The sequence below is a fragment of the Podarcis vaucheri genome, assembly GCF_965113315.1.
Source record: "Podarcis vaucheri genome assembly, chromosome: 17".
Lineage (NCBI taxonomy): Eukaryota > Metazoa > Chordata > Lepidosauria > Squamata > Lacertidae > Podarcis > Podarcis vaucheri.
The window spans coordinates 21097332-21122118 of record NC_138755.1 but is presented as its reverse complement, the minus strand read 5'-3'; the positions used below and the strand labels follow the sequence as shown (position 1 = coordinate 21122118).

At 41.2% G+C, this 24787-nt stretch overlaps 2 protein-coding genes across 2 annotated transcripts in view; one reads left to right on the top strand and one right to left on the bottom strand.

Moving 5' to 3' along the window:
* The window catches only part of GLDC (glycine decarboxylase), a 40243-nt gene extending 27049 nt beyond the window's left edge, over positions 1 to 13194 (top strand). Inside the window, exons 16-25 of the mRNA XM_082204641.1 lie at positions 309 to 384; positions 2474 to 2599; positions 3963 to 4112; positions 4584 to 4696; positions 5070 to 5211; positions 6822 to 6933; positions 9593 to 9688; positions 10184 to 10356; positions 10821 to 10901; positions 12309 to 13194. Coding sequence (XP_082060767.1) covers positions 309 to 384; positions 2474 to 2599; positions 3963 to 4112; positions 4584 to 4696; positions 5070 to 5211; positions 6822 to 6933; positions 9593 to 9688; positions 10184 to 10356; positions 10821 to 10901; positions 12309 to 12452 — 1213 coding nt within the window. The 3' untranslated portion in view covers positions 12453 to 13194. The remainder of the gene's footprint in view (positions 1 to 308; positions 385 to 2473; positions 2600 to 3962; positions 4113 to 4583; positions 4697 to 5069; positions 5212 to 6821; positions 6934 to 9592; positions 9689 to 10183; positions 10357 to 10820; positions 10902 to 12308) is intronic.
* The window catches only part of UHRF2 (ubiquitin like with PHD and ring finger domains 2), a 49390-nt gene continuing 37484 nt past the window's right edge, over positions 12882 to 24787 (bottom strand). The window contains exons 10-16 of the mRNA XM_082204752.1: positions 21795 to 21901; positions 20347 to 20509; positions 19318 to 19455; positions 18584 to 18707; positions 17050 to 17228; positions 16683 to 16781; positions 12882 to 14597 (exon numbers count right to left, since the gene is read on the bottom strand). Of these exons, the coding sequence (XP_082060878.1) occupies positions 14451 to 14597; positions 16683 to 16781; positions 17050 to 17228; positions 18584 to 18707; positions 19318 to 19455; positions 20347 to 20509; positions 21795 to 21901 (957 nt within the window). The 3' untranslated portion in view covers positions 12882 to 14450. The remainder of the gene's footprint in view (positions 14598 to 16682; positions 16782 to 17049; positions 17229 to 18583; positions 18708 to 19317; positions 19456 to 20346; positions 20510 to 21794; positions 21902 to 24787) is intronic.

The following is a 24787-nucleotide window of genomic DNA, read 5'->3' as shown; positions in this document are numbered from 1 at the left end:
CTTTTCTTGACTTCTTCAGGGAAGCAAAAAGGCTATACTGTAGCATGAACCGCTTAGAGATGAGAATCTGTTCATCTCGAATGACTTAAATTGTGTCATGCACCAATAAGAGATTATATTTCACATCTATTTTCTGTGTATATATTTCAGCTAGACAGGATATGGGTGCACAGCCCAAATTGTAGACATGAACGATACTTGTTCCTGGTGAATGATTAAACTGACTTGATTAACTAAATTTTCAAAAACTGGATGCTGAGACGAGCTGCTCAGACACATATATTCTAATAAACTTTGTGGTCTTGCAGTGGAGCTCAAGGCGAATATGCTGGACTTGCTGCAATCAAGTCTTATTTAAATTCAAAAGGAGAATGGCACAGAAGTGTAAGTGAAAAAGATGAACTTTGTTTAACTCCTGAACTGACAATCCTGCATGCTACGATTCATGCTTAGGGGTGGCACTTGTTTATCAATGCATGGCTGTACTGAATGTATGATTTGGGGCCTGTTTGCATGGGCAAGAGCTCCTCTGTTTACCTTTGCATCCACTCTCCTTTTTATTGAGAGACTAACTACACTGCAAACGTCTTTCCCTTTCGTGCACAAGTAGCCATTCTGTCAGGATTCCATAAATACCACGGGTAAGTGCCACAGATCACTGTTGAATCAGTAGTTCTATTATGCAGAACTGCATAATAAATGGTAAACTTGCCGTTTTCACTTTACAAGGGAACAGATAGAGGGAAGGGACCGGAATAAACCATATTTTGTGTTCCACGTTGAAGCAGTTCCGTAAACACGTGGGATACCTAAAGCCCTTATTGTTAGAGTAGAGACATTACTTACCAGGTGTCCATAAATGTTCTGGTCAGTTGTGAGTGGGTATCTTATTTTAGGAAGAAGGTTTGTGGTGCCTGCAGTTTATTATTTATTTAATAAAATTTATGCATTGCTTGATTGAAAAAAAGGAAAAACCCTCAAAGTGGCTTATAAAAAGATAAAACAAGAAAAAACACAACCCTACTTTAAAGCCTACAAATGTTAAAATACTAAAACAATAAAATTACCTCGACTTCCTAAGCATCTGGGTTTAGGGACCTTTCTGCCCCCAGCTCACTATGACTATAGGAACTATTTTCTCCTTGCTGGGACAGGAACAGGGGATCAGTATAGCAATACTTCTAGGCTTCAGAATCCTCTCTGTTTCTGAAGTTCGGTCCTGCGCCAAAGCCAGCCAAAATTCATGTACCCCAACCAACAGCTTGCAGTATAGCAGCAAAGAGTGAAACATAATCCATACCAAAGCATTGCACAGGTTTATTGAAAGTGGTTGCTGGTCTGTTTTTGTTCCTGAGTTATCTACCCATCAATGAAAGTTGTTGCTGAAGTATAGTATATTCTGTTGTATCTGGAGTGCAGCTAGGCACACATTGTGCCGTTTTGCTGCAGAAATCCAGGAGCTAGCTCATTAGTGGCATGAAAGCAGAGTTGAGATTAGAAAAAAGGGCATGCCAGGGGCTGGCTCTGGGTACTGAGATTTTTCAAAACCTCACTGGGGCAGCCAGAAGGCTTTTGTGTTGGGATTAGAGCAGTGTTGTTAATTGAAATTCATAGCTAGGATACTTTGAACATGCAGAGGTATTAGCATCAATATTCTTGCTTTTCAACAAACAATCTATTATTAGGGCTTCATTTAAAAATTCCGCCTCTTGCTTCCCTGCCCAAACCAATGCACCCAATTTAAAAAACTAAATAGCAGATAAACATTGGCTGTTTACTCTGTATGCTTGACTCAGAACCATGAAGCAAGGAATAAATTTTAAACATTAAAAAAATTCCAGTAGCACCTTAGAGTCCAACTTAGTTTTGGGTATAAGCTTTCATGTGCATTCACACTTCTTCAACTTATACCCAGAACTAACTTAGTTGGTCTCTTAGGTGCTACTGGACAACTTTTAAATTTTTTTAATTTGTTTTGTCTGTGTCAGACCAACACGGCTACCTGCCTGAATCTATGAAGCAAGGAGACGTCTGTTTTCTTCTTCCCACAGTCAATGAATTAGTGACATACTATTTGATTCAGCTTTTGCTGCAGAATAGGCATCTTTTTAGATCTGATGACTCCCCCATTCAGAAATATTTATCTTCCATAATTTATTGCAGTTTCTTTTCCTCTTACTTTCTGTGGGGTTGCGAAGCACCACTGTCTAAAGTGCCACCGTTTTTCATTTACTAACTTGCACATACTAATAAAGCAGCTCCCGCCAGACTAACTCAGATGGCATTTCCTGGGGGGTGCCCCTGGCACGCACAGCTTCGTGGAGAGGCAGAATTCTCCCACATTCAGAATTCTCCCTCTTTTCCATTCATGTGATCAAACTGAACATCTGAAGAGAGTTCAGAGGGCTGCAAAATGTACCTTTAGTTGGCTTTTTGCAAGGTTGACGCTCTCTTAACTTTCCCCCCTGTTAAGGTTTGTCTCATTCCTAAATCTGCCCATGGCACTAACCCAGCCAGTGCTCAGATGGCAGGGATGAAGATTCAGCCAGTAGAAGTGGATAAAAATGGAAGCATCGATATCGTTCATCTTAAGGCTATGGTGAGTCTGTCACCCTTCTTTTGAATGCATTACGGTATTATAAGCTTTGGCTAAAAACGTTTTAATTTTCAATGGGCATATTGTGATTCAAGGACCCCCCCCCCTTGCTTGGGGATAAGAAAGACGCAAGGACACAGTATGTAAGGTTAATGGGCTAGAAAAGGCCACAGCTTTATTGATTACAGCATGTGAGAGGTATTGGCTTAGGCATTGGATAAACAGCAGAGCTTGACTCCACCCCCTCAGGGAGGGGTGAGTCTAACAAGGGTTAACCACCAGTAGGGGGAGCCTGTTGATGCAAATACAACTGTAAGCTCTCCCCTGATGTCACCGGGGGTCGTGCCATGGCCCCCAACCACCAGCAAGGCATAGGACAGGATCCACGACTGCCGGATTCCTTTAACGGTATACCCATAAAGTGAAGGGGTAGGCGATGGCCACACCCTGCCCTTGCATACACCAACAACATATTCCAATGCCTAACCGCCAATACCAGAAAGTTGTGACGATTTGCTACGAGGTAGGCGAAAACCCAAGTGGCCGGTGCCAATTTGCCAATTGGGTAAAAACTCCTACCAGGCCCCTTGGGCAACCAAGGCGACCAACCAGAGGTCCCTAGCAAGGTCAAGCACAAAGCGATGAACTAAAGGGAAGGGTGGGTGGGTGGGTGACACGATGAAACCTGGCAGCACAATGAGGGGAAAGAGCTGCCGCGGCCACATTTGAGCGGCTAAACCCCGCCCCGGAGCTTCCCTACAATTGGAAGACTAACTGGGGAGCGTGGCGTGGCAGCAATGACTGCAAGCAGGGGCCGGAACGGCTCCAGATCACAAGCCCTCTCCTCTGGGAGGAGGAGAGGCTTAAAATTACATAGAAGAGGAAGCTGTGCCTGTCTCTCTCTTTTTTGGCATAATATTATTATGCAAAACTTAAATGTGTAGCTTCAGTTGTTAACATGTACGATAGCCTATTTTATTTTGAGAGTCAGTTCTGTAATGTATCCGTTTTTCATAGTTATTTTCCCTCTTATTTGCTACAATTTGAGTGGAAACCAGATAACATGAAAGAGCTGATGATAAGCAACTGTAGCAATGAAGTGTTTGCTGCAATAGAGCATCCTCTCAAAGGAAGACTGTAAATCGAGGTCACCAACCTGTTCCTTCCGGTGGTAGCCCAGGTTCTGTGTTCTCATTTTTCAATGAAAGTGAGTCTCTGGCCTGCTTGCCTGCATAGAAATAAAGATATGGAACAAAATGTCCAAATACCTTCTAAGCAATTTCTGTGGCTACCCCTACTATAAATGCTCTGATTTCCTTGATCTCTCCCTGACAATTTTTTTGTCTATTTTTCCTCCTTTCTGAAGGTGGATAAACACAAGGAAAACCTGGCAGCTATCATGATCACATACCCATCGACCAATGGTGTCTTTGAAGAGGATATCAGTGATGTCTGTGACTTGATTCACAAACATGGAGCCCAGGTTTACCTGGATGGAGCAAACATGAATGCTCAGGTGGGAAACCGGTTTATAGGCCCTTTCTGTTAATGCAGACCCCTGACTGAATTTGCGAATCGTGCTTAAAAATAAATGTTAAAAGTGAAATTTTGTACCACTTTAATAATGAATAATAATTGACTGGACATAATTAACCACACTATGAATCTTGTTATTTTTAAAAAATCAAGAATCTTGTCTCTGACCTTTCCGTAAAATCTAAAACTACATTTTACAAGTTTTGTTTTAGGTAAAAAAAATACTGAAATTTAGTTACAGCTTTACATATACTTAAATATAAGGTAGAGCTATATGTTAATCTTCGTTTTGTTGATTTTTTTTTAGCAGCAGCAAACTTCTATTTTTAAAAGAATCTTAATTCTTTTCATCAGCAGACTTGATTCTGAAAAACGAAATAATCTCATTTGTTTATCCCTCTAATCCCTTCTCTTTCGCTTTTGAAACTTTGTGCTCTCCTTCCTTTGATAGGTTGGTCTGTGCCGTCCTGGAGACTATGGGTCAGATGTCTCTCATTTAAATCTCCACAAAACCTTCTGCATTCCTCATGGGGGAGGAGGACCTGGAATGGGACCGATTGGAGTGTATGTATCTGGCTCTCATAGCAAGAGAATTCCCCCCACTACTTTATATTAGTCCAGTGCTATAGATATGGAATGTGGCAGTACACAGCCTCACTAATGATGACTGTCTATGGATAGAAAGATGGAAAGCTTGATTCCTTATGAGCCTTTGATGTTTTATATAAGGATTATTTTGTTCATTTAAAGAACCTTTATTTTACGTTGGAAGTAATGGTGGGATTACATTAAGTGGAACATTGCCACTGTATATTGGACTAACGTTAAGATGCCTTCATAAAAGTCTTAAGCTAGTTTTAACACGATAGCGATGGTGCAGTGGGAGAGAGTTTTATTTCTAAATTCTTTCTTCTTCTTCTTTTTGGTTCCATTTTAGGAAGAAGCATTTGGCTCCTTTCCTGCCTAGCCACCCTGTCATTGCATTGCAGCACGATAAGGATTCCAGCCCACTGGGAACCATCAGTGCTGCTCCTTGGGGGTCCAGTGCTATATTGCCTATTTCCTGGGCTTATATCAAGGTATAACTGGGACGCGGGTGGCGCTGTGGTCTAAACCACTGAGTCTCTCGGACTTGCCGATGAGAAGGTCGGCAGCTTGAGTCCCCACGACGGGGTGAGCTCCTGTTGCTCTGTCCCAGCTCCTGCCAACCTAGCAGTTAGAAAGCACACCAGTGGAAGTAGATAAATAGGTACCACTGCATTGAACGGTGTTTCCATGAGCTCTGGTTTCCATCACGGTGTCCTGTTGCACCAGAAGCGGTTTAGTCCTGCTGGCCACATGACCCGGAAAACTGTCTGTGGACAAACGCCGGCTCCCTCGGCCTGAAAAGCGAGATGAGCACCGCAACCCCATGGTCGCCTTTGACTGGACTTACCTGTCCAGGGGTCCTTTACCTTTTTTACCTATAAAGGTATACATTGAAACACGAGTAGTCTAGGGACTATCCATGGTGCTGAAAATAAAGACCTGGGGATCTGGATGACTCCGCAGATTAGCTAAATTCTCTAAGAAGAGATTAGTGGAAGTGTTGGCCAAGTGGAAGGGCCCTTTCACACCCACTCTGTTCCCCACTGCAGCTCCCTGTGAAGTCTCTCCGGGGTTGCTGCTCCCTTGACTCCATGATACAGAACATGGTGCAAGGACAGGATCAGAGAGGGGAGGATCAGGGGCGCATTATGCACACGGAGCAGCCCTCATGCAAGGTGCTCTACCTGATTTTCATTGGTCTTCTTGTTCCATTGCAGCTCCCTGCACCACCCCCTCATGCTGTTCTGGAAGGTTTCCTGCTTCTCCAGAGTGGTGTTTGGGGGCTATGGGAGGCGATATTTAAGAGGATAGGTTGGGAAAGGTCCATTGCATAAGCAACCTCCCATTTGTGAGACTCTAGATTCAGGCCAATGCATTTATTTCCCCAGCTCATCGGATTCTGGAAACTTGACAGTGGGAATGAGGATGTGCTAAGCATGTTTGGCTAGCTACAGTTTCAGAGTTGCCCATTTATGTTCATTCTGGAAATAACCTGTGCTAGGAGAGGAGCCCAAGTTAAAGGATAGAGCAAATGCTTTGATGCAGAAGGTCCCAGAAAGAGTACCTTGCATTTCCAACTGGAAGAATCAGGTGATGGGAAAGAGAGCTGCAGGAGAGTTGCTGCAGGTCAGGCTAGACAATCTTAGGCTAGAGGGACCCATGGCCTGCACTGGGAGAAGGTAGCTTCATATGCCTTTTCAGAACTGATTGGGATAGTTTATGAACCAATTGGATTAGCTCCGTTGGTTAGAGCATGGTGCTGATAATGCCAAGGTTGCAGGTTTGATCCCCATAAGGGACAGCAGCATATTCCTGCATTGCAGGGAGTTGGACTTGGTGATCCTTAGGGTCCCTTCTATGAAACCATTTTATCCCGATGGTACTTAGCACTGCCAGGCATCAGTACCACACTGCTGACACGGGCAAACAGTTTTTGTCAAGATTGATTCATTCCCGTATATCTTTCATATATAGCTGTATGGATGGCAGAGGCACCCTTTATTTTTCTAGAATCTGATACATCTGAGGAAGTGTGCATAGCAGGCTCAGTGAATAATTGCTTAACCTACATGTTCTTATTGTTGGCTCTTTGTCCCTTCAGATGATGGGAGGAAAAGGTCTCAAGCATGCATCAGAGATTGCAATATTAAATGCTAACTACATGGCAAAGAGACTAGAGAAGCACTACAAAGTCCTTTTTAAGGGAGCCAGAGGCAAGTATTTCAGCCTAACATGAAGTTGTCCATAGTCCCAGGAGACAGTGATGCACACCAAAAATGAGGAGTGGAGGGTTATTGGTTTGCTTTGTTTTTGTTTTCATTATGTATTTTGTTTTTTTATTTGTATTTTTATGCCCTGAGATCTTTGGATGAATGGCGGCATACAAAATAAATTTAAACCACAGTTTGACCAGGAGGCAAAATAAATAGTGTTGCAAAAGTAACTTTTCTCTTTGGGAAAATCCATCCATACAAATCAGGTGCACAATCCCAGTGTGCAGACTAATTAATCCGTAACACAGAAAGTGCAATAAAAATAGGAAACCCCGAAAGCAGGTGCATAAGCAAGCCAATATATGAATAAATGGCGTAGTCAAAATAGGACGTTTGTTAACCAATGCATTTCAGACCCTGCTGGTCTTTCAAATAAATGTAAAAATAATAATAAATAAAAATATGGACTGGTCTATCGAATATAAATCTCAAAATAAACAAGGCGTACAAAGCTATTAGACTTAAAAAAGAGAGTTGATAATTGATTGTATTTCTCTGAAGAAGGATCAGTTGGGTCCAAAATGTGTTGGATTAGCAAGCATCCTTTTTTTTGCTACTCTGATGGGTCTTTGCTCCTGCTTTCAGACTGATCCATGGCAACAGTGGAGAACATCCCCTCCCTCCAGTTGAAAGAATTGCATAATTCTGTCCCTTCATTTCAGGAAAGATCCGTCCAGCAGGGTAGCTGATCATATTGGCGCTTACACAACCTTGTGCTGTACTAAGCTTTTGTGTTACTGCCTCTCCGTCCTTTCCATTGTCACTGGCCTTGTTTGAAGGTCATGATGAACTGTTTTATCATTATGTAGAGAGCCTGGACAAGTCTCAGGCTCATGTACTCCTTCCCTACTCCCTTCCTGCAGAGTGACCACAAGGAATTTGGAAGCAAAATCATCTGATCTCCTTCAGCACACATGGAGGTGGGGGCGGGCAGGAAGCTCAATACGCTAAAAGCTTGTGAATATAACTACAAACAAATGTTTATTTGGGGAGGTTGCTGGATTAGTCTGTTGCAACAAGAACAACCAAGTCTTATGGTGCCTTAAAGGCTGACAATTATGGGATGAAATAAAAAAATTCCTTCCAGTAGCACCTTAAAGACCAACTAAGTTAGTTCTTGGTATGAGCTTTCGTGTGCATGCACACTTCTTCAGATACACTGAAACAGAAGTTGCCAGATCCTTCTATATAGTGAGAAGGTGGGGAGGGGTATTACTCAGAAGGGTGGTGGGAATGGGAGATTGGCAGATAGCTGAGATGAGCCTGTTGACGACTCTTAACGACTGCAATAGGTCTTACAGGAAAAGGCAAGGGGTGAGAAGGTGAAACATGGCTTAGTCATGTATAATGAGATAAGAATCCAATGTCTCTGTTCAGACCAGGTCTCTCCATGGTTTTGAGTTTGGTAATGAGTTGGAATTCAGCAGCTTCTCTTTCCAGTCTATTTCTGAAATTCCTTTGTAGTAAAACAGCTACTTTGAAATCTTGTATAGAATGTCCTGGGAGATTGAAGTGTTCTCCTACTGGTTTCTCTGTTTTGTGATTCTCTATTTTAGCCATCATTGCATCTAGGCCAGGCTGGGGAGTCATCCTGTTGCACCCACCATCCCAGCCTCCTGAAAGAGAGTATTGGCCCACTAGCAATCTAAATAATATGGGCTGAAAGGCGTTTGTGGATGAATTCATCCTCCTAAGAGGATATTCTCCAAAGCTGTAGGAGCAGCTGTGGACTTGTCTGCTTCTCCTCAATAATATATGTCCGTGCCGTCCCCCCCCCACCAATTGTTTGAGCTGTGTCGTGTTCTCTCTCTCTCTCTCACTGCACTGTGCTTTAATCAGGGGTGCTTTTTCCCTGTCAAGGATCAAATTTAGTCAGGGTAATCTGTTGGAGAGGGCACATGCCAGCAGTGGGTGTAGCTAAAAATGACGTGTTCTGGATTAACTACCGTATTTTTCACTCTATAAGACGCACCAGACCACAAGACCCACCTAGTTTTTGGAGGAGAAAAACAAGAAAAAATATATTCTGAATCTCAGAAGCCAGAACAGCAAGAGGGATCGCTGCGCAGTGAAAGCAGCAATCCCTCTTGCTGTTCTGGCTTCTGGGATAGTTGCGCAGCCTGCATTCGCTCCGTAAGACGCACACACATTTTCCCTTACTTTTTAGGAGGGAAAAAGTGAGTCTTATAGAGCAAAAAATACGGTAATTCAGAATTTTTAAAACCCCCACTCTGCTTCAGTTTTCAGTTCAGAATTCCCAGTCTTATGCTTAAAGGTAACCCCCACTGGGTACTCTCAATCAGACAGCATTTATTTTCTGGGGTGCCACAGAGCACTATTTGATATCCAGCACTACTAAGCGTCTGTAGGAAGCTGTGGGGGGTGGTCATTATGGGATGTGGAGCAAACTGTCATCAGTATGCTGGTGACACACAGTGGTTCCTTCAAAAGAAACTTATTTTAAACCCTGGCAAGACAAAGAGCTTGGAAGTTGATGCACAGGAATAACACACCTGAGTTATGGATACTGAAAGCTACTTTGTGGTCACATTTTATTTTTCTACAAATATAAATCTTAGAATAAAATTTTCATACGCAGGTTATGTAGCTCATGAATTTATTTTGGACACCCGACCTTTCAAGAAGACAGCAAATATTGACGCTGTGGATGTCGCTAAACGGCTTCAGGATTATGGTGAGTTGTCAAATGGGCAACGTTCCCTCCCTTCTTTTATCACAATTAAAATGTAGGATCGAATCCTGTGGTGGTAAGAATTATGGAAGCTGTTTAACCAGCTCATCCAGCACCATGTGGGCTCCTGCCATCAGGCAAAATTGAGAGCCACTTGTTTTTTACCATTTACCCTGCCATTGGACATGTCTGAATTCTCTCCTGGTTTGGTGGGGAGTCAGGCGATCGGGAGAACATGATTATGGATGTCCACAAATTTGACATTTGGGTCTATGCAACTGCTACAAGCTGAGAATACATAAGGAGATGACTGCTTCAAATAACTGGTCCCCCCCCCCCAGTTGGTCAGTAACTGGGCTTTGTAAATGGCCTTGCTCTATGTAGCGATGAAGAATTTGCAGTACCAAAGAGTGTTCCTTGAACTCTGAAAACATGTTGTTTAGACTTTGCTTAGGGTCCTGGAAAGGTAGTACAATAAAAGAATGTTGTGTTTGCTAGGATTCCACGCTCCAACAATGTCCTGGCCAGTGGCAGGTACTCTGATGATTGAACCAACAGAGTCTGAAGACAAGGCAGAGCTAGACAGATTTTGTGATGCAATGATCAACATCCGACAAGAAATTGCTGATATAGAGGAAGGAAGAATGGATTCTCGAGTTAACCCATTAAAGGTGAGAGCAGGGTGGGTTTAATTATTTGTAGCAGTTGCTCTTCAACAAGATTGTTTTGAAGTAAATTGTCTACGATTGATGCTTTGGTCCCCAGGACTCTGCTGTTTAGCACAGAAAAAGGCAAAAAGCCAGGATTTATTCCATTTCTAGCTGTTGTATTTCTTGGTATAGGCCCTGTACTCCTCCTATTGCAATATATTATAGGCATGTGGCTCCGCTTGATTTTTAACAGCATCTACTAGAAAACCTCAGATTCACTGTTCCCCTTTCAGAGCGCTAGTCTTGGTCACACCTTATTGAAACCAATAGGACTCAGATTTGTTGGTTTTTGTTGGTTATTGATTTCAGTGGAACTTAGCAGATCTTTCTCTTAGCTGAGGCCATTGCTACTGTTTGAGTATTTATATTATTACTCAATTGAATTATATTATTTTGTATATTTTAACTTACATTTATTGACTTAGATGTCACCACATACCTTGACCTGCATTGCTGCTCCTAACTGGGACCGTCCTTACTCCAGAGAAGTAGCTGTTTTTCCGTTGGTAAGTAACGAGTTAACATGGGAAGCTTTCCTCATTCTCATTTGAGCAGCCAGTTTTATTAGACAGCATTACTACTGGAAAACATTAGGAACCTTGCAAGCCAACCTTAAAAAGAAAGGTACATCAGATTTGCCAAAAAGAGATGGCATTAAGGCAAGTATTAAGCTGCCTCTTCCTGCTATAGCCTTTGTAATGATCAGCCGTCTTAGCTGATGCTGCTTTGAAAGAAGTCCTGTAAGTTACAGTATTTTTTGCTCTATAAGACGCACCAGACCACAAGACGCACCTAGTTTTTGGAGGAAAACAAGAAAAAAAAATATTCTGAATCTCAGAAGCCACAACAGCAAGAGGGATAGCTGCACAGTGAAAGCAGCAATCCCTCTTGCTGTTCTGGCTTCTGTGATAGCTGCATAGCCTGCATTTGCTCCATAAGACGCGCACACATTTCCCCTTACTTTTTAGGAGGGAAAAAGTGAGTCTTATAGAGCAAAAAATACGGTAAATGCAAAGGCAGCTTGGAGCCAGAAACGTTATTGCCTAACTGGAATTTGGTGGGGATAAAATAAGTAAGTTAAAACAGAGTGGCTCATAACATTCTGACAAAAAAAACCCCATACAAAGACAAGATAAAGCGTAAAGACCTTGAACAATTGGTTGTTTATGGCTCATGTTATGATGGAACCCTGAACTTACGTGGCAGTTAGTGGATAACCACTTCACATTTTATAATGCTTAAATTATTCTGAGGGATCTTTCCATTGGTCCCAGAAAGAAATCATTCCTTACAGCAGGCAGCAGAACCCTGATCCTAAACACATTAGTTATGTTGAATTCACAAAGTGTATCCTTTGTCACTTCTGCCATTTGGCAAACTCCTTTTGAAACTTGGGGGCATCAAAACAGTTTGAGATTCTCCACGGGGCTAAAATTAGCAACTGACTCACAATTCCTTTCATGAGCCGAAACTAATTTCACCCGACTTCTAAAACTTTAGGCTTTGAAGGGTAAACCTGTGCACTACAACTCCTATACAGTGGTACCTCTGGTTAAGAACTTAATTTGTTCTGGAGGTCCATTCTTAACCTGAAACTGTTCTTAACCTGAAGCACCACTTTAGCTAATGGGGCCTTCCGATGCCGCCGGAGCACGATTTCTCTTCTCATCCTCAAGCAAAGTTCTTAACCCGAGGTACTACTTCCGGGTTAGCAGAGTCTGTAAGCTGAAGTGTTTGTAACCCGAAGCATTTGTAATCAATCTGAGGTACCACTGTAGTACCTAATGAAGCTGGCTATTGTCTCTTGTACATGCTGCAGTATGCCCGTTACTCTTTAATATACCATAGAATACTGTCTGCTTAATTGTCGGTAATTTAAAAATTACCTACTAGATATGTTTCTCCCACTTTAGCCATTTGTAAGACCTGAAAATAAATTCTGGCCCACAATTGCTCGAATCGACGACATCTATGGAGATCAACATCTGGTTTGTACCTGCCCACCGATGGAAGTCTACGAGTCTCCTTTTGCTGAACAGAAGAGAGCATCATCTTAGGGTCAGTCTCCCCTCGCCTTACCCTGTTCCTTTTTAGGTGACCAGGCTCGACCTCCCTTGCTACACTTCAGGAAGGATGGGCTCTTCTGCCCAGTGAACCATTTTTTTTATACGGTGTATATTTTTGTAATCTCCATTCTGTTGATTAAATTTCTGTGCAGCTATGTAAATATACTTTAGGTGGAAACAAACTGACTTGATGCAGTGCCTCAGTTTCCACAGCAGTTCATGCTGAAGTGGCCTTGATTTAACACTCTTTGATCAATTCAGGACCAAGGCTGCTTTCCTGTGTTGAGGAGCACTAAACATAGAACGGTATGTGTAAAAATAGAACCCTTGTTTTTGTTAAACTGGGCCCTGATAATACTTCTGTGATAGAGAGCAATCCCAGTTTATTTTGAATAACGCCTATACTGTGGGATTTGGGGGGGGCTCAGGCTGTTTGGTGGCTAAAATTATAGTCGTCATTCACTTTGTATGAACTGAAAGACAGAGACCACAGTATGCTGAAACAAAGGAAAGTAAGCTCCTCTGTACCTCACTTTGTATTAGATTGTGGCTATACTTTTGTAGTTTGTATTAATTAAATTTATATATTGCTTCTAGTGTTGATAATGTCATTTAAGGAACTCGTTTTTTCTTTTTTTTAAACTCCCTGTGGTAGCATTCCAATAAAATCTAGAAGTTGTAATAGCTTTTGAAACCTGATTTCAAAGTCTGATTAAAAACAAGATTTTCTGAAGGTGTGTGGTATTTTGTTATGTGCTTTTGTGAACTATTTATAGTGTATTCTATGCTTGCATGAACTGGAAGAGGTGCTTCTATAAGGCATTGTGTTCTGCCCAAGATACCAGGTAAGGCTTGAGATGGCTTTGTGCCAACAAACAAAAAAATGCAGAAGGCCAATTTCTCCACAAAACTATGGTCTTTTAAAAATGTTTTGTATAATATAGCTTTCTAATGCAAATTGCCCAAAGATATTAAACCTGAGACCAAACGCCTTATCAAACGTTTTCAAATATACATTCAGCCATCTTCCAGGAAACACTGTCTTATGGCTGCAAAATACAAACTAACACTTTATGAATCATAAAATATTTAATAAGGTATATTGGGGAAGAGGAATATACTGTATATAAAATTTCAGATCACAATATGAAGCGATTTGAGCCCTCTCCAAGCTAGCACTGCTCTCAATGCTGTGTAAGATGTATTGCCACTGATACAAGACCTACTAAAAGCATACAGTTTTACCTAATACAAAAGTGGCTTGTTTCATATGAAATAGTTTTTACACAACTAGAGTGTTTTGAATACCCTCTTTAAGTGCAAAAAACACAAATCACTTTACATTAACAGCAACAATGCATTCATATTGTTCTCAGTCATTAGTAGTCAACTTGCATAAGATACAAGAGCACAATGACGCTCACAAAAATAGACTAAAAGCCTGTTCTTGCAAAAGAAATTAAGAAAAACAGCATAATGGCAGAAAATGCACACGCACAAAAAGATTATGCACACCACAGAATTTGATGTTCTGTAATCAAAAACTGGCTTAAGTGCTGTTTTCTTGTTGAAAAATCAAACTGCATGGACCAGGCAAACTAATATTCAGGAGGCAGTGTGTAGCTGAACTTCATCTGACACGCTCTTAAAATTCCCCACAATTTGTTTTCCTCCATCTGAGGTAGTTACAAAAAACAATCTGAAGCATCCGCTGTTGTGGCCAGTCAGAGCCAAGGCTTGTATTCCCCCCCCCCTTGTTGTCATCTGTCCAAAACTACCTTCAGTGTTGAAAGTCAGCTGAGAATGTGAAGTTCTCGCTACACAAAAAAGATTGCAAAATGGGAAAGAAGGTTGAGTTAGCCGCTCCACAATGTGACAGTCGTATGAACTGCGCTCAAGCCAGCTGGTCCACTTTTTAATTTTCCTCATTTCTTCTCTTTGTACAGTCTGTAAGTCATTAAGAGAAGTATACTGAGAACTGAACTCGTATCATCGTCCTTTGCTGTAACCAGGGAAGAACTGGTCAAGTAGTGTCTGCAGTATTTTGTTGGGAACCATGGTGTAGCCCTTTCCAAGGTCGTGTCGGCAAGCAGGGCAGGTGAAGACTTCAGCTCTAAAGGAGCGCTGTAAACAGCTCTATGTTACAGAACGATAAGGAATATGTTTAGGACACAAATTAAAATATGGTTCACAAGAAAATGAAATATCAGCTAAATGCCAAAAGTAGACCTCTGGGCTTTCTGTGTTTACAGAAAGCCTTTTCCTGAGATTACATTACATAAATTGACAAAAACAACAGGGCTACAGGAATATGCTAAATAAATATACCAGTTATGTTATGAGGGATTGGTACTGTGCTATTTTTCTGCATAAAGGTAGTCCATTATTTTTCTAGCAGTAGTCTGTCATATGTTATAAATGAATTCTGTTTAAACATTTGCAAAGTCAGTAGCACTACTGTATGTTGAGCCCTAATTTGTTGTGCAGCCTGGTCCAGACAGAATAGTCGATCACAGTTTTATGCAACCAAGGAGAGTATCGGAAGTATTCACATGGAAGTTTTTAAACTAACCATAGTTCCCTGTGCCGTCATACACAAAAGTGTGTTGTGCAAAGAACGGTCTAGATCACAACCTTCAGTAAAACTAAACTAACTTGTACACAAATGCTGGTGAATGGCTCTACAGTTGTTACAGGCAAAACTATGTTCTCTCATGATTTTTTAAAAAGACAACAAGTACTTTCTAAACAGCCAGGAGCTATGGCACATGGAATAATATTCGCAGGTGCCCTATCCTTGGCAGATAAAAATCTTGGCTACTACAAGCACTCAAATACCAGGTGCTCAGTAGTAGTCTTTTTGCAAATGTTTAACAATGAAAGCTAGGTTAGTGAGTGAGGTCAGGATGTGGAATTGTGTGGTCTCCCCGCCTTCCCATAATGTGTGAAAATTCTCTTTCACCTGCTTTGGGGCTTAGTGTTTGCTGCATTCATCCTTTACCAGTCCTGCTTAAAATGAATCCCAGTACTCTCCTAAACTCACTTTGGCAGCCCTAATTAACAATGGAGTTTTAACATTAGTTTAGGCCAGGCATAGGCAAACTCAGCCCTCCAGATGTTTTGGGACTACAACTCCCATCATCCCTGACCACTGGTCCTATTAGCTAGGGATGATGGGAGTTGTAGTCCCAAAACATCTGGAGGGCTGAGTTTGCCTCTGCCTGGTTTAGGCACACACCTGCATGAGAAGGAGAACTAGTGCATCAGGAGACAGGGAACAGATACTGGGAGTACATTTCCCTTACGCACTGGTTCATTGGGAAGTGTGATCTGGACCTGTTTACATATACAATTGTTTTATATTTGTTTTCATTATATTGTGAAATCACTTTGAGAAGTGAAATTGGAAGTAATTCATAAATGATGTTGGTGGTTTTGTCATCTTCCCATAGAGCTCAAAGATGAGGGAAATGTACCCTCTGTTGGATCAAAAAGGCACTTCTCTTTGTTCCTTCTAGCATTCTATAGTTTAAACGGATTTTGTGAATGTGACCCCTACCAACATTTAAGAGTTGTTTATATGCTCCCAAAAAAACCAAGTCAAAATTATGAACATTAGGACAAATATTACAAGGCACAATTCTGCCAAAGTTATCTTGATTTCAATGGAAGAGATAAGAATGTGCTTAGATCTCTGCCCATGGGGACTCTGAAATAGAGCCAGCCTATGTACGGGAAAAGTAACCGATATCCTTTACATACTTCGTTCAGTCAAAATGAAAAATAACTCATCTCGTTTTTAGTTGCAATGTAAAACTCTGCCAGCTCAGGGGTGGGCAGACTTCAGACTTGTGTGGTCTACTTTGCCCTCCTTTCTCCAAGCTACAACTTTTCAGGGCTGCAGCTGGTGAACTTGGAAATTCTAAGTATCTTAGTCCAGGAATTTGTTTTCTGTATCCCAACCCCCAATATTACTTCAGTAGCCAATATGCAGAAAAAAGTTGCTGCTACTGTTAAAGAGCCGGGAGTCAGAAGTCATTGATGATCTAATGCTAATTACTCAAGGATCTACCAGTACACCCCAATCTACTTTCTGCCAACCCCTGGCCTTGTACCTCTTTCAAGGAAGGAACAGAGTGAGTTCAAAATGCTGGTGACTTGCTTTCCAATAGGACCAATGGTTCCAAGATCAAGAGGAAACATCACTACGGTACTACTTACTTTACAGACATTGTGGAGGCACTCTGTGGTCACCGGTTGGTATACCAGCTCCTGGCAGCAGACACACATAAAAGATTGTTCCAGTTTCTTCAAAAAGTTCTATAGCAAGATAAGAGAAAAATAAGTTACACTGACAATGAAATTCTAGGCTGCATGCATCAAGCAAATCCTTCATCTTAGTTGTTTAAAATAAATCACCTCTTCATAAAAAGTAACTCCCACATTCTACAAAGAGCAGAATGTTATGTGGTTAAACTAAGCACAAACATACCTTCTACTTCAATAAATGTGTTATACATATTGATCCCTTCTTGTCACTGCAAGAAAGGTTAAAATGCAGAATGTGAGTTACTCTAAGAAAACATACTGGTCCTTCCTTAAGAGAAGCGAGAACTTCATCCCACAGCTTCTGGTTCGGTGAATCTTCCTGAATCAACCACTGCTGTTGCTGAGTGAGCTGGAAAGCTTCTCCTTTGCCGCCGTCTCCTTTCCCTCCATCTCCCATCCTCATGACTTTGGCCGCGTTTGTAGGTTCCTCAATTCCTTCTGAAAAATAATGAAAAAGCATTATAATCCTGGGGTGTCTTAGTGAGGAAATGATTAAAAATTCTTCCCACTCAGCTATATTCTGGAAAACAAACACACACACACACACACACACTCTCTCTCTATATATATATTTAAAGCAAACTAGAAACATTTTAGACTGTACAATGTTCACTTTATTCTTTCTTCAGCTTCATATTTGGCACCTACATTCTGGCAAAATATCTACCCTATTATTTTTCCTACAATGTACTTTTTCTTGGGCCAACCTCAAGCAGGTCCCATTAAGACAAATTTTGGCTGCTATGAACCATTGTGTTAGGCAGTGAACACCGGCTGTGTCCCAATTTGAAGTCAATGTGTCTGAAAGATGGGGCTGTAGCAAGCAGCTTTTCTTTCAGAGGCTGTGTGGTTTCATGTGGGACTGCTTTCAGGTGCACCACATAAAAACCAAAGCGAGACTACAGTACTCCCTGTCACACAAACATAGATCATAGGCCCATAGGAACCCAGGTGTGTAACCTTATGATGCCAAAATGGTACCATCCACACAAAAGACGGAGGCACCTGCAGGTTTGGGGGAGCCCCAGGTTCTATAGGGGGGAAATCTTCAGAAAAAACTCTGCATGCCTACATAGTCCAACAAGGAATGGGTCTTCTCAGAGGGAACAGAATGCTGACTGATTATTTGAAGGCAGTGGGGAGAAAGACAGAAAACCAGCTGGAGTATTATGGAGAGGGAGTGGCTGTCTGGGAAACTAACAGTAGAATACTACAACATTTTTTCCAGCTTCTAGCTTTTATTATTATTAATTAGATTTATACACCGCCCTTCATATCTCAGGGTGGTTCAGACTAAAATACAATAAAAAAACACAAGTAAATAATTAAAACAAAACAGCAAAACAATAACACACACACACACACACCCTTGCCACAGACACATTTAAAAGGCCTGACGGAAGAGGAACGTTTTTCCTGGCACCTAAAAATATATAATGAAGGTGGCAAGCAAACCTCCCCTGGGGAGAGCATTCCACAAATGGGGAGCCACCACAGAGAAGGCCCTTTCTCATGTTGCAACCCTCTGGATCCTTTTCTGGCAAATTTATGTTAAGTTGACCTGGTGTTCCATCTAGTGTTAACTTGCAGCATGAGATGTTCAGACTGCTGACATGACCATTCCTAAATGCCTTCTTTCTCAGAACAGAGCTCAACCACCTCCTTGGCTCACCAATAAATTGATGCCAATGAAGTAGATGGGGGAACAAGCAATGATGCCTGGCCACTAAGCCCTTACTCCTTTGAAAACAGAGAGCCTAGTAAGTTAATTCCCCTTCCTCCTGCTACCATACCATCATCAATCAGTCTTTTCTGATTTCCGTTGCTCTGTTCTGTTGGCTCCTGTTTCGTAGGTTGCTTTTTTACTTTATCCTTCTTTTCTTTACTCGCCATAGCTTCCAAATAGCCTTCCGGGTACTGCAAAAGAAGAGCATCAGGTCTGAAAAGTATCTTAAACAGCATTCACATTAAAACAACAATGTCCAGAATGACATCATTTTTAAAACCAAACTAACTTAAAATTAGGGCACAGAACATAAGGAGCAGGCACCTGCGCAAATGACTCACAAAAAAAGATCTGTCACAAGGGCATAAGCTGGACCTTGCTCTTTGATTCCTACCCTGGGACAAAAAACAGATTGATAGACCTCTGGGCTGTAGCTAACTCTTTTGCTTTTGACTCTCATTATGGGAATGGCAGCTGTTTACCATTTCTTAAATTTTATCAACCTGTCTAGGAATCCAAATGTGAACAAATGATATGAACATGACTACACACTTGGTCACATGCAATATGAAATAAGGTATGTGCCTATTTTAGGCTTCTAAAACCTGTTCAATAAAGATTAGAGAGGAAAGTATAAATCATCTTGTTTTAACTAGCTGCCTTAACATCTTCAAAGATGATCTTAATCAAGCTTGGCTCCCGGAGATTTTCAGCAGAGTTTGGAGCTTCTCTGACATAGATGTTGGAACAGTTATGTTTCAATAAAAACTTTTTAGAACTACGGTAACTTGACGTTCTAACCTGTAAACTCAAGCCCAATTTCTTTGACCTTTCCATTCCTTCTGAAGTCCATGGGGCAGGTTCAGCATCATCTCTTCTCAGAAGATAGCGCCAAACTAAGAATCCACATTTTCCAATTTCAGGCCAGTATTTCACCACCTAAATGATAAACGTTCCTATCACTGTTATGTTTTATCTTCCACAGTCTGAAGGCCTGTCCAATTAAATCCCTCCACTCCCCCCATTTATTATAATGAGTTTAATAAATTTCACCTCTATGTACTCATCAGTTTTAAGATAAAATGGTGCTTTCTGAAAATGCAAGTTGATGCATAGTCTGCACTATCCTGTATGAGACTTCCTGAGACAGCAATGGAGTTGTAAAGATAAAACATGCCTAATGTGCAAAAACAGCTTAACTGCTGTATGTGCTGTGAGCCAATAAGAGGACAAATTTTTCAGGAAGATTTCCTGACTCCCTAGAGAGGCTTTCCAGGGAATACAAGGAGGTGCAGAAGTAGAGGCAGGGGGAAGAGACAGGAAAGCCAGTTGTGCAACCCAAGATTTGTTGATGTTTATTCGTCTTAGTTGTGTTCAACTCTCCATGACCCCGTCAACCAGAGCATAGCTTGGAAACTCCCACTTTCTTCTCAAAGCTTCTCCTTTTTTATGTCCATGGAGTTTTCTTGGCAAAATACTGGAGTGGTTTGCCAGTTCCTTCTCCAGGTGGATCACATTTAGTCTAAAGTCTCAGCTATGACCTGTCCGGTGGCCCTGCACAGCATAGTTCATAGCTTCTTGGGGTTATTCAAGCCCCTTCACCACGACAGTTACAACATAAAGCACGCAACAGGCTGAATGGTAATGTTTGCAACAAATTTCTTTACTGGTTACTTCCTAATATACGAATCAAGTCCCGGATGTACACCATATACAATCCTTAAGCAAGGTAGTGTTCTATGAAGGAGCAACCCAATATAATTTCCCCTAAAACACAAAATGCTTTGCTCTTTTTAAATGCAAGAAACGTTACATTAGGAAAATACGCACTTTATAAATGCCATCGTATCTGTTGCCTTCTTCAGGGGCATATTTGCTGATCCTTCGGCCCTTTGAGCTACGAACCACTCGGACTGGCTTGCCAGCTCTCCAGTTTTTAGACTCGGCTCCATTTTTATCATCCAGGGGGGCATCACAATTTAGTGCCAGTGCCCTGAAAATAAAAACAAAACAAAAAAAGAGATAATGCTTCCTCAAATATTAAGAGCACAAGCAAATAACTTACTCAGCTATTTGAATTTAATTTTCCATGGTAGGCAGAAGATAAAGCGTTTTATTCAACCTGAAGTTAAGAATTATTGATATAATGCCGACACAACAGGATTTCCCCCTGCATGCACCTGGGGGGTTTGGGGTGTGTGCAAAATAGATATAAGGGACACCCCAGGGTGAGGAGAACATTCCATTGCACAAGAAAAAAAATCATTGTGCTGATGGAACTGCTTAATGCTACACTGAATATAATCCAAAAGCACATACAAGTAACATACACAGATTAAGTTAAATTACCCTCTAAGGCAGGGGTTGTCAACCTGGTCCCTACCGCCCACTAGTGGGTGTTTCAGGATTCTAGGTGGGCGGCTGGGGGTTCTACGGCACAGGTAGACTCCTCCTTCCATCGCGCACTGGTGGGCGGTAAGGAAATTTTACCATCAAGAAAGATGCATTAGTGGGCAGTAGGTATAAAAAGGTTGACTACCCCTGCTCTAAGGCATAACAAAACATTCCCATGCAAACCAAATACTTTCCCATGTAAATTTCATTATTATTAGTCAATGAACATTTAAATAAAATTTAGAATCTGCTTGCTCCCAAGTAAATATGCTTAGGATTTGATTTTGATTTGTTTTAGTATTTATACACCACTTTGTCAACAATAAAGCTGAGCTCATAGTGGCTCACAAATGTAACTAAGAATTAAAAAGTAACATTTAAACCAACAAAGCCATATTAAAATAGCATACAGGAGGTGAGCATTTTGTGCATGCACAATTGACGCACGACCATGGGTCCTTTTTGGACCCGGAAGAGGGCAAAATGGGGGTGGAACAGAATGGGGCATAACAGGGTGGCTTTATGAGTGCTCAGTTGATGCAAACGAGGGCCAGAAACGCAACCCCTGCACCAAATTGGGAGTTGCCTGTATTAGTAAAGAAAAATAAAGAAGCAATTAATGCAATCCAATTTAAAAAAGATGGAGGCATCTGTCTGTCTCAAAAAACAACGGAGTGCATTTCTGGGGGTGAAGTCAAACCACTGGAGAATCACAGAATATCTAGATTAATAATAATCAAATTTCAGCAAATAAACAGGTTCACTGGAGTGTTTATTCTAGAGAAAAAAAATTTGTATGAATAGTTCATGACAACATTCAGAGCATAGTTGCGGTAGAGTCAGATTATTTTCTCCTTTTAATGTAAGAATGTGGCACAGCTTACCTGTTCATGTGTGTCAAAGTTTGATCAAATGAATGTTCTCCAATCCTTTTATTGCCGGACAGATCTCTTCCACCGCTCCCAGTGTAAGTAAATTCATCACCTCGATCCTATATGAGATTAATTACTCTTTAAAATGTCAGGACTGCGAAAACTCAAATATACTAGTAGAAAATTAATTGTGTTAACAAAGTTAACAATTGCCTCGCATATAAAAACAGGTCAGCGCTTGATCTGCTGATGCCACCGATTTTTAGGTCATATCTTTATCAGTATATGAGTATGGGAAGTATACATATATATTACAACACATAAGAATACTGGCTGCTATAAACAACTTTTTAGTAGCACAGATTTAAGTTTGTTTGTCTGGAAAAGAGGTTGATGAGGTACACAGATGAGGAGATTGTTCTCCATAAAGTGTTTTCCCCAACCCAAAGTTAGAGTCTGTCAATGATTCTATTGTTCTAAAAAGGATTCTTCAATTATGGTGCATTGTAAGACAGTTTAGCACATTCATCTGTCTTCGCCAACCTGGCTCTTGCTGGGCTTGATGGGAATTGTAGCGCAATACATCTGGAGGGAACTAAGTTGGCAAATGCTGCCTTCTATCATCTCCTCTCCAAAACAGAAATCAACAGATCACAAGGGTCTGTTGGACTCACTCTGAATGATGATGTCTGACATACCCTGTTCAACTACAGTCGTACCTTGGAAGCCAAACACCTTGGCACTCATACGTTTTGGCTCCCGAACGCCGCTAACCCGGAAGTGAGTATTCTGGTTTACCAATGTTCTTTGGAACCCAAACGTCTGGCGCGGCGTCCACAGCTCCCGATTGGCTGCAGGAGCTTCCTGCAGCCAATTGGAAGAGCTGCGTCATTGTTTCCAAACGTTTTGGAAGTGGAACAGACTTGTACTCCCTCAATGGTTTGCTACCTTTCCTCAGACATTTTAAGGAATCTGTAACCACATAAGGTAATAATATCCCATTGGTGTTTCTCCGCTGGGGAGGAAGGCAATTTTCAGACATTCTTTCCCTGCCCCCATAGCTCTCCAATCTGCTCTCAAGGGTCGCTCAACCCTCCAGATCAGATTTTGGAGAAGGGGGAATTACTGAAAATAGTCTCCTTCCCCATTCCACTGAAGGATGCCTATCAGTGGAAGACCCCCTAATGGATACCACACATAAACTTGGGGGGGGGGGGGAATCTAAGCACAAGACAAATTCGTTCAGCAACTGGGATGAATACAGCAGTTTGCTAAGTATTAATGAGCTAAACAAAGTTGCTATCAATTGTTCAGGAAAAAATGTAATTTTTCATGTATAAAGAGCATTCCCACATTCTCCTGGTAAAAGCATACACTAACAAAATACTAAGGTTTTCTCTCACCACAATACAATAACTGCAAATGAACTGGAACAAACCTACTGCAACAGAATTTCAAGTATACTCTATTAACATCACAAAAATTTTGGAAACTGAAAAGCAAAGCAAGGGAGGAGGATCTATCTTTTCCTTTTCTCTTGAGTTGTCAAGAATGTGAGCATGCAAAACAGACTATAAAAATTATTAAAGAAAGGTTGAAATGTGTTGGCTAATACAATTTTAAAATGCAGTCAGCAGCAAGAAAGTAAGTCAGGCTGTGAGTGGACCTCCTGACACTTTTGTGCCCCCCAAATTGGGCTGATTTGCCCTGTGCCACCCTGGAAGCAACACATCCACCCCAAAGCAATTCCTATGTGGATATAAAGTTAGAACAGGGTTTTTAAAAGGTCAGGGGATAAGTGCACAGGATCGCATCTTTAAGGGGACAGAACTGGAAGGAGAGGCCTGCCGGTGACAGGAAAAACGAGACCTGGCAAGGGCACCCCTGCCATATACCTTCTCTAGCAAAGATGCCTCCTTTTCACAGTGCTATGGCCTCCTTCTTGTTGATGCCTGTCTCTCCTTCCTCCCTGACCCTCTACCCCTCAACCTGACCTATAGAGATCAGGAGCTGAATCCATTGCAGCAACCTACATCTTTAGTTCACATCTTATGAACTAAAAAATGATTAATGAATTATGAAGCATACATGAATGATTTATAATGTTTTATAAGCAATCAATAAGAGCATTAAGGGCTATTAATTATTATTATGCTACTAGATACAATTTAATCCACCTCATAATGAAGATGAAGTGAAACGATAACAGATCACTAGAGAAAGGTGAGAAACTTAGCTGAGGAAGGGATTTTTTCAAGTGCAATCTTAGGCTTGTCTACTCAGAAGAAAGTCATCTTGAGTTCAAGGGGACTGAGTTTCATCTTTAATATTTGTTGCATATTCATTTGTCTGTGCCACATTCATTCATCCATTTATTCATCCATTCATTCACATATGGTATTTGTTTGTGGGTGTGTTACAGTATTCACAGCAGACCCAGCAAATTCAAGGTACTTAAGTTACCCCAGTTGACTTCATAATTTTTAACAGACCTATTCTAAGTATGGAAGACAGGAGTGCCTGGTGTGCTCTGGTCCATGGGGTCACGAAGAGTTGGACACGACTAAACAACATTCTAAGTATGACATAGCTGATCATCACCCATATAGGTTTGGTCTTCTAAGGCTACTTTACTTATCTAAGAGTAAGTCCTACTGAACTCAACAGGACTTTTTCTGAGTAGAAATACGAAGAACACTACAAAACCCATTTATCATATTATCATAAGATAAAGTCTGTAAGTTTAACAAATTTCCAAGTACTTACAAATTCCTATAACAGGCCATAGTAAAGTAAGGGGGAAAGAGAGAGGATAGAAATAATATTTAAGACCAATATAGATGCAATGCTAGCATGGCCATGTACTTGTGCTTAAGGGTGGAGATGAAACCACAGAATTGACCAAGCAGCCCCTTCTCTCACATGCAAATTCCCTTTGATCTCTCTTTCCTTGGTTTGGGATTATGGGTGTTGCCTGGCTAATGTTAACCTATCTGTGCTTGGAA